Source organism: Streptopelia decaocto (assembly GCF_964273445.1).
Source record: "Streptopelia decaocto genome assembly, chromosome: 5".
NCBI classification, from domain to species: Eukaryota; Metazoa; Chordata; class Aves; order Columbiformes; family Columbidae; genus Streptopelia; species Streptopelia decaocto.
This window is the reverse complement of record NC_138659.1, coordinates 22,182,660-22,192,818: the sequence shown is the minus strand read 5'-3', so window position 1 is coordinate 22,192,818 and position 10,159 is coordinate 22,182,660. Positions and strand designations below refer to the sequence as shown.

Genomic DNA, 10,159 nt, shown 5'->3' with positions numbered 1-10,159 from the left:
CAACACGTTCTCCCTTTTGTGCTGGCTCCAGGGAGCAGGACCAGGATGAGCTGGGATCCAAGGCCAGGCCTCCAGCCTCTGCCTCCCTGTGCTGCACAGCCCTGCTGCTGCAGTTCAGCTTTGAATAGGCCTCGGAGATGTGGAAAGCCACCACCTTTTCATTACCAGCTTCCTGTTTGATTGCAGCTTGTATATGATGTGAATTTGGTATATTCCTCTTGAAGTAATTTACACCTACTAAAACTTAACTAGAAATAGTAGCATAAAGCACAGACAGGGGGCTGTACACACATCATCACGCTGGTCCAGTGGCGCTGCCTCGCCTGGGGAAATGAACGCGCTCGAAAGAAAACTCCCGGAAAAGGTAGGATGAATAAATTATACCTGGCACTTATCTCATCTTGGAATTTCAGTAATGGAATCATTTTAGTACTTTTAAAACATTACTAACCAGAGCTTTTGATAAAAACCATTTAATATTTCCATTGAAACTTACACATGCCAAAACAAATGAATATACATTGACATGGTGCTGATTTATAAACAAATATACACATTTTGCACTGCAAAACAAAGCACTTAAATATACAATCCTCTGGATGCAGTTAAATAACTAAAGTAAAAGGTCTGAAATATCTTTAACAACAAAAGTATGTAAATAGCCATTAAAAAGGTGTGTTTTGAATGTTACAAATACTTGCATGCCGGTGCTTTAGTGAGACAACACCAAATGAAAGATGGCACAGAATGAAGCTGGAACATGATTTGAAACCAGGTCAAACAAGTTGAATAGACTCAGTCTGCCTAAAATTGAGTGTTAAGAGTAACTTAAATTTTTGTACAGTCTTACAGTTGTAAAGTATAATTAGTAAAACTAAAGTAGCTTTTATATGTGATACTTTCAATAGTTAAATTTTCAGCTATTTCACTTTATAACCTTTTATGCATGTGGCCTGTGGAATATGATCCTGACAGATTAATAGAAAATTTAGCGTGATGAAGAGTGAGAATCTTAAATTATAATTTTATACATTTGGGGAAATAATTTGGCATCTTTAATATTAAATACATTTGTAAGTCTGTATGCAATTCAAATAAGCCAGTTGCAAAATTAAAATTAAAACTGCAAGGGAGGATCAGTGAGGCAGTTGTGCCAACTTAAGAGCTTGACCATTGTTAAAATCAACAGCCTCTGCCTGCTCTGCAGCACTTGCTGTTGGCATCATCCTTCTCTGAAGGAGCAGGGAAACGTATCTAACCTGCATGTCCTCAGCTCCTAGAACAAAACACTCAGTGTGCTGCAGGGGTTTTAGGAAGAATACAGGGTCTCCAATACTCCGAGAGAAAATTCAGCACTGCCCCTTTGGCTTAACTATGACACTGGCCCCACTAAGCCTGAGGCTGTTTAAAGCTTTATCTTTTCTTTAGGCTTGAGTATCCTGAAAAGTCATACAAGTCAGTCCAGATATCTTTCTCAAAGAAAACAAATTCAGACTTAGAAAATTCTGAGAGTTCACATTGATACTTTACCAATACATCATTGCAGGACATCCACAAATCCCCCAAATAGTTAAAAGCAGCCTCTTTTTAAGCACCCTGCCTACTATCCAGGAAAATAAGCCGAGGCTGGTGTTACTGCAGCTTTTGGTGACGGTTGGGCTTTTGTTGGTAAGTAGGGTTTCAGATACTCTGTAGAACAGCAGAAACAAGATTCTGTTCTTAGAACCATAAATGTAAATACCCTTTAAGTACATTTCAAACAAAGTCTTGGTTTAATATTTCCATACATACCTGAGTTCAGTGTATTTTGACTAAGCCCTCTTAAAGGAATGCTGTCATCTTTCTTCTTGAAATACTTTGATTCCAGCCCCAAATTATCACCACTAGAAATAAAAAGGCTAATTAAAATTTAAAACAAATGTCATTAGTTAGCAGTACATCAGCAAGTGTGGATACAGACTCATGCAGAAAAATCAAACTGAAGTGGAACTACTGCACTCCTGTGAACTCCTATTTAAAGGTAAACTATTACCAAATAAGAACACTCTAGAACTATTTATTTCTTGTCGACTGACCCATCACCTGATTGTCTTCGATCTGTCACCAGGAGGGACAATGAACTTCTATTCCTTGAGACCCACTCCTGCAAGCACAGCTCTTTGTTATCTACAAACCATGCTGAGTGACCAGTTCAGTCTATCACAACAACTTGATGGAGAAAGGCAGATCACACAACTAGCCTGGTACTGGGACACACAGAGAAGACAAATGGTTTTATAAAAAGATTTTAAAAAAAAAAAAAAAAAACCACAAAACAAACACCACAACAACAACAAAAAAACACCACCAGTGCTAAAAATGCAATAGATGACACTCACTTCTCCTTATTTGCTGGATGGCTGCTTGCAGCAGCCACCGTCTGAACACTGGAACATGGATTCATTTTAGAAAGCTGTGTGTTACACTGCACCTGCAGAAACAGAAGAGCTGGAGGTGAGAGAGCTACACCAGGCACGATGGTTCACCCGTACCTGTATTCAGAGACAACTTTTTGGGGATGAATGTTCCTGTTCTTTGCACAGCACTTCTCTGCAGCAAAGCACGCAAGAATAAGCATCCTAGAAACAAGCATTAGCTATAACATAACTAATACTGACAATGTTTAAGACAGGAAATTTAAGAGTACTAGGGTATACAGTAAACATTTATGCATTTTGAGAAATAAAACACAAAGCTTTGTTATTTTGTGCCAAAGAGAAAAGTCAAAGTGCCTGCCTTTGGTACTGGATATTGTGAACTGACGGTTCTGTTGTGCGCTGGTTCCGCCAAGTTCTGGAAGGCATACAGAGGAGAAAGGGGATGATTGATTCCTGAGCTGGGAAAGGGTGGTCGGTCGGGCTGTAAGAGAAACAGAACATGTCCATAAAGGAGAAAAACAATTATTGAAGTAATTGTTTGTATATATCTGAGATTCCAAAATCAACAGGTAGCCACAATCACAAAGCAAACACTCACTTGAGTCTTCTGGATGGGAAGAAAACATCCCTTCTCCAAGACCCACTTTGTAAGGAAAACTTGTCCCTTTTTATTAGTTAGATGAGTTGAGCACTCAGCTAACAAGCTCATAATAAGCTACACACCCTATAATTGTTGAATACAGTAAATGTACCCAGCTATACATCAGAGACCTCTTTGCACGAATATGCCCTTCCAGTGCGCAAAAAGCAGCTCATTGATTGCTGAGTGACAACGGACATCTGTACACACTGGGACAACAACGAACTAATAAGCTATGGTATTTATCAAAAACAGTAGGTAATACGTGTCTTACCCCTCATTTTCATGTTTCTAAATAGCACTAATAAGAGTATTCAAATAGTACATTTTTTTGCAATCCTATACAGAGATAATTAGCACGCAAGTTAACCTCACAACACAAAAATGCCGCCTTTTTTTTCCCCCCCCTTCACCCTGCACCTCATCTTTTCCAAGCTGATTTTGCATTGTTTTGTGTATTTTAATAAACGACAGCTTAGAAAATTGTCACTTTGAATGCCAAGGCATCAAGTAGCACCCATCAGGGTATTTTGTTATTAAAAAAAGAAAAACAAACACTAAAAAAACTAAATGGAAAAAAACAAGCACACACCAAAACCCAAACCACCACACCCACCTGAAACTATAGGGCTCTAGGAAGATGAAAGCACTTTCCCTTTTTTCTGCAGAGGCCCTGTGTTTCAGGACATAATGACTACATGACAGCCACGGTGTTTACAGCTGCATCTTACCAAGCCGTGAGGTGACAGGACAGTCCTAACAGCACCATGCGTTGGGGCAGAAGTTTCCAGCTTCTTGGCCATCTGAACTTCATTCAGCTGTTTGTTTAACCATGTGATAACTGAAGAGAGAAGAAAGAGGTTGAGTCACCTTCTACCTCTTACAAGCCATTTAAAACAGCAAGTAGCCCTTCCTCAAAAAAAGTGACAACTTGGAGGACTATTTTTCCTCCTTAAGCTCAAACATGACTACAAGTCCTAGTCTTATGAAAAGCCTTTATGTCCAGAGCTTCTTCCACCCTGCAGAGGATTCCCGCTCCGCCTCCAGAGCTACTCCCCACACACACCACCCCAAGCCCCACACGCAATGAAATGATCTCCACCTGCAGCTCTAGGCTGCCACAGAGCCACTACAGACAGAAGCTTGTTTTCCATAATCACAGCTCTTTACAGAGAAAGAGCACAGGTAAAGCAATGTTGTTGCTTCCCTTAATTTTCAGCAGCAGCTACTTCACTGTCTTTTTACAGAGAGATAAATGAAATCAGACACACCTACCGTTTTCATTGGTTTTCAGTAGCTGCTTACTTTCTTCTAGCTTTTGTATTGTAGTTTCCAGCTGTTCTTGTAGCTTGCAAACCTGCAATATTCCCATAATAATTATAACACCATCAGGAGCTGCTACTAATTACAAACTGAAGAAAAATTGTAGCATCAGTAAATAAAAAGGATCTATGAAGTTGTTCCAAAATTATTTAGGGAAGTTTCAACTCAAGTTTTTACAAAAGCAATATGATAATTCTTTTTAAAAAAGCCTTACTTTTAGGTAGAGTTTTAACAAGATGACAGGCAGAAACTTCTCCAACCTTAATTCTTCTATGATTAAATAATGCAAAGACTTTAAGCAGGGGAACATACTTAATGGAAAACATACACGCTGTTCCTGTTCTCACCTCCTTCACCAACCTGCACATGACTGTGCCCTGTAAAGCGCCAATTCATCCATCATATTGCTCTGTACTGCTAACAATACAATTTTACTTTTCTTCTATATGGATAGATGGCGTTTACAAATCAGTTTAATATGAAAAAAAACCAAGAAGCTGATTACACATTTGAACAAACATGTTAAGAATACAGTACTTTCTATTCCACAGAAAGATTTAAGACCTCGTTGCTGTATTAAAACTCACAAACCCCACTACACTGAACACAACAGCATTTACCAGACAGGGGGTTCACCCATCACAATACCTCCTGCTCTTTCATTCGCAGAGATTGTCCTGTCTCTTGCAATTCTCTCTGCTCTTTTTGAAGTCTCTCCTCTTTTTCTGCCAATAGCTTTTCCTGTTGAATTGTTACTGTATTTTTCAATTTTAATTTACTCATTAGAGTTTTCAAATCTCCTTGTAGCTTCTTGATAATTTCATTAGCCTATTAATAAAAAAAAAAAAAAAAAAAAATCAGATATTCTCAAAACAAAGAAACACCTAGAAATAAGGAAGACATTTCATGAGGACAACAGCACATTCAAACAAACCTTAAGAAGTTCGGCTGACAGCGACTTAATTGTTGTCTCCAGCTTTTCAATATGACTTTGTTTTTTCTCTGTACTTTCTTCCAGTATCACCTTTAAAAGAATATAAAAAATATTGTAATAAAGATATAAGACATTGCTTATGATTTCAAATAGAAGCTCAATAATTCTTTGGGAACTAATTCTTACAAGAAATTCAGTCCTTGCCTTTCAGTCAAATTACACAGATATCAATCCATCCATTTTTTGGTTTACTAAAAGTACCACTGACTTTACTCCAGTACCACAGTATTAAAGCAGCAGTGAGCTGTGTCAAACTGGATCCAGTATACTTTTGATGCTATAACTTACAATCTTTAACTACATTTGAAAGCTTACTTGCTGTATTCATAAAAACTGGCCAGCTGCTCATCTATAGGGACTACAGTTAAGAAGGTTCTACATAGCTTCACAGAAAATTATTTTGAAACTTGAAGGAACCTTTTGTTCTTGTGTCGCATCTAATACTTCTTTTGTTCTAATAACTAGCTGATCTTTATCTTTGATCTCTTGTTCCAGAACCGCAACCCGTGTCTGTAGCTGATTAATGAGCTTCTCTTTTTCATGACATTCAGCATCCAGAGTAGTGTTCTCCCGACGCAGCGACAGCACCTCCTGCTTTGTTCTTTGACATTCCTAGAATGTTGGGAAGGAGTTTTATTTTATTATTTTTAGGAAAACCTCTAATAGTAACTTAAACAGATATATCTAAATAGCAATCATAGTGTGGGATGAAGAGGAGCTGAACAAACTTAATATGCTATATTTCCTATTACAGGCAGTGTTAATGATTTAAAAATAGTAGCTTTGGTTATAGAAATTAATAAGCCATACATCTTCTATTCCAGAAAGCTTTGCTTTCAGTTCTCTGACTGTGGAGTCTCCTTTGTATCTCCTTTCTGTTAGATCTTTATTGATGACCTCGAGTTCTGAGAGTCTGTTCTGCAACTGTTGAATACTCTTCTGATGCAGATTTTCTAATTCCTTTTTCTGTTGTTCATGCTGTTGCTGGTACTGAGCTTGTGCCTATGAGAAGCAAAGAAACTAAGTAGTCATTTAATAAATCTGAAAATTTAGCCAAGAAACTATTCACACATAAGAATACTGTTAATTTTTTCCCGTTGTCATACCTGGAGAGCTCTTTCCTTCTCATTTGTCAGCTCCTGTGTGTGTTTGTTTGTTAGAGCAGTAGTGTATGATGTCCATTCATTTTTCAGTTTGTCTAGTTCTCGGCTCTTCTCTGACAAGTTCTATTAAAGTTGGACAAAGCATATGGAGTTTTAAAAATTCAAGCATTTCAGTCAATACTGAATGATTCTTTACTATTATTTCTTTAAAAGGACATGGAAAGTCTAAATTTCAGCATCAGATGCCAAAATATCTATTAATTCTGTAAAGAGGAAAGTACAGCACCAAGAAGCTAGAGAGCGCATTTCTGACCCTGTGGAAAAAATAATCTTCATTTCCAACTGTATTTTCTTCCAACCACTATTTAAGAGTGAAAAGCCAGTCTGCTCATGTTCCCTACCCTTGTAACAGAACCTAGCAGGGAATTAAAAAACAAAAAAGTTCTTAAGCAGCATATTTTCCTCTTTTTGATTTGTAATTCTGCATTCCAATTCAGCAAACACATTCCAGTAACTCCAACTGGAAGTGCAAAGATGAGGTAAACAAGTATTCCATTCCAAAAAAGCTCCATAATAGTTTTGATGGATTTTTTTTCTGTTTCATGACAGTTAAAAAGTAACCTTGATAGTTCTAGAATTTGACACAAACACAAATGTGAAGTCATTACTGGGCTGACTGCAAAAAATCAAGCAGCAGCAGAATAACATGAAGTCCAAGACTTCTGATTTATCTATCATTGTTTCACAATTTTTCCAAATGTAAGGATTTCCAACCATTCACAGAATATGTAGAGTATATTTATCTTCACACTAACATATATTTAGTATATAATTTGCGTGTGCATATACAGACAGACCTCTGTACAAAATACAGTAAAATTCTGTTTTAGTACTTTAACAACTAAATTTTATTATCCAGTTGCACGCTTTACTCTTTCTGAAGAAAAGCTCCAGCAGAGAACTTCCACTCATTCCCAAGTTAATTCTCCTGGCTGGGCAGCAGCTAAACCAACCCGCCCACAAGAAGGCACATTTGCCACAGGCTAAAAGAAATGCAACTGACAACAGGAAAGTTAAAGATGTGCATTACCTGCTGAGTGTAGCTCAGTTGTCTGCTAAGATTCTCTTCAGTTTTTCTAAGCTTTTCTTCCAACATCATTTTGTCTTCCTATGTACAAATTGACATCAAGTCAAATCCTTAGCTCTCAAATTACAAATAGTATTATATTTACCTTCCATTTTATCAGCATACCCTGCCTAAGCAAACACATACCCATTACATTTGTAGAAAAAAAACATCTTCTGAAGTAATCATATTCAATAAGATACAACTAATAAATTTAAAAGAAAAGGCATTAACTCACAAGGTAAAAACCCTGAGTTAAATTCTTAACAAGTTTCTATAAGGAAATACTATCATAAAGACTTGCTTAAAAATGAGTTGCATGAACGAGAAATCAACTGAAACACTGTAAATTTATTTTCTTAAAAAGGCTTATTAGGTGGTTATAAACATGACAGCAAAGTAGAAAAGACATAAATCCCAACCTATGAAACTGAAACAGACAACAGGCAAACTATGAGACCATTAATTTCTCATTAAATAAAACCTAGCATGCTACCAACTGCATCAACATTACAATTTCATTTGCTATTTATAGCTACTAGCCCTTTGAAGTCCATAAAGCCTTAGAATCGCATACGCACGCAAGCTTTCCTAAACCCAACCGCAGAACGAAGAGATGGAAAGTTGACAGTATTTTATTTTTGCAGCTGATCTGACAATCAGCTCAAGGCTCTAAAGCACAAGACGCTGGAGCATTTACACAACAGCTGCGTTCTATGTGCACTGCATGTGTGACGTCTGATTTTCTGCCAGGTCAAATTACAGCACGTGGTTGAACATGCATGTCGTATTTTCATTGCCAGAGTGACAGTAACAATTCACTTTTACAACATCCGAATAACTGCATGCAATTACACATGCAAGATAAAATAAAAACTAAACCAGAGCATACAATTTGGTACATACTTTTGAAGTATAAGAGTGAAAAAAAATGCTTAAATACACATAGCATCAAGGCCTAGTTGCAGCTATGACAAGCCTTCGTTTTACCTTAAGGCATTTCAAACAGCTGGCTAAAAACTTCTTTATTTCTGCATCATTTCCTGGTAGAAATTTTAGAGAGAGATGGGTAAGATGTTTAAAAGGGTTGGTCTCCACTACATTTAAAGAGACAGGTGTGTGATCGAGAACAGGTGCTGAAGAAACTAACTGCAACAAAAACCTAGAGAAAATACAAAAAATTACAAGTGTTTAGCATATTTCTTTTCCTGAAAGTACCCGTAGATCCTATATGCCATTTTCAAATAAAATATATTTTTATAGGTGCAATAAGTCTGTCCAGTTTTTGTTTGAAAAAGAACTACAAAAATCAATACTTGTGTTGCAGTTAATATTACAAATAAATATCAACTGAAATGTTTGCACCTTATAATAAGAAATGCACAAAACTAATCAGTTTGTTTATTTGTAAAGTTTTCAGATCCAAAACTTGCTTTTATGTTTCCTGCAACCTAGTAAAACCCATAGCCCCCAAGACACACTTCAGGAGATGGCCTGCCTACCAGAGTAGAGCAGGGACTCTGGGCAGGGCTTTCCTCAGCACCCACACCAACGAAAATAACATGTGAAAAGGCTACTACGGGAAAGAATGGACCTCATGTCCCCCCACTCATGTCTTAATATCTGAACCCCGAAATTTAAAAAAATCCTTGTCAGAATGCCTTGAAACTCTACCTTCTCCTGTGAAACAGAATGATTCATACCTCAGTCCACCAAACTCAGATTAGCTCTCTAGCATTAAACTCCTAAAAACCAACAACGGCCTAGTGCTGCATCCTTGCACATCTGCTCGGGTGGGAGCTTGACAGCTTCAACTCAGATGGGAACACTACTGCTAGACATTAATTCCACTGCTCAGGCCTCCCAAGTTTTGTTAGTAACATCCACCAACTCATATTTAGACGTGTCCAGGGGAAGGTTAATTCTTGTTCTGCTGACTCTTCTCAGTCTGAGCAGCTGACAAGTATTTTAAGAACACAGAGAAATACGACACTCAAGTTATTACCTACCTTGGGATATCTTTGTTCTGTTCCTGAATGCATTGCTGAAGCAGGTCTATAAATTTTTGTGGGAAAGCAGAGAAGTCCACCAAGAGACCCTGCTGGGATTTTAAACTATACAAACAGAGTGGAAAAAATATATCAGAGAGTAATTTATTTCCTATAAAATATTCTGTTTACACCAGTAGAAAGAAGTAATTCTGATCTTGCCATTAAAGTTCACTGGTATGTTATTTTCACTCCTGAACACAGAATAAAGGTGATCATATCTTGGATAATAATCACCAGAGGCTATTTTTGATTTCACGAGTTCCTGCAAATGGGCTGCGCTACGGAAAAAAAATAAGTTACTGTGGCAGAACAAATGTGCTCCTTTGAGTAGACACCTTCCTTACAGCACAGAGTGGTACAGTCATTGGATGAGAGCACATGGAACAAGCAAAGGACATGGGGAGACTCAACCACTAACAAGACTTTATCTACTTGTTTATTTAACTGCACACCTTCACCATAGACACAAACTCGAAACCAGAAACAGACATTCAGCAGTATTTGC

At 37.5% G+C, this 10,159-nt stretch overlaps 1 protein-coding gene across 1 annotated transcript in view; it reads right to left on the bottom strand.

The window, feature by feature from the left end:
* Positions 1–328: 328 nt before the first annotated feature.
* SASS6 (SAS-6 centriolar assembly protein) overlaps positions 329–10,159 on the bottom strand; it is a gene marked incomplete at its 5' end in the record, with an annotated part of 13,403 nt that continues 3,572 nt past the window's right edge. The window contains 14 exons of the mRNA XM_082053444.1: positions 329–1,689; positions 1,792–1,883; positions 2,379–2,470; positions 2,776–2,898; positions 3,789–3,898; positions 4,333–4,414; positions 5,029–5,208; positions 5,315–5,404; positions 5,792–5,986; positions 6,185–6,376; positions 6,481–6,600; positions 7,568–7,645; positions 8,594–8,765; positions 9,613–9,717. Of these exons, the coding sequence (XP_081909570.1) occupies positions 1,604–1,689; positions 1,792–1,883; positions 2,379–2,470; positions 2,776–2,898; positions 3,789–3,898; positions 4,333–4,414; positions 5,029–5,208; positions 5,315–5,404; positions 5,792–5,986; positions 6,185–6,376; positions 6,481–6,600; positions 7,568–7,645; positions 8,594–8,765; positions 9,613–9,717 (1,717 nt within the window). The 3' untranslated portion in view covers positions 329–1,603. The remainder of the gene's footprint in view (positions 1,690–1,791; positions 1,884–2,378; positions 2,471–2,775; positions 2,899–3,788; positions 3,899–4,332; positions 4,415–5,028; positions 5,209–5,314; positions 5,405–5,791; positions 5,987–6,184; positions 6,377–6,480; positions 6,601–7,567; positions 7,646–8,593; positions 8,766–9,612; positions 9,718–10,159) is intronic.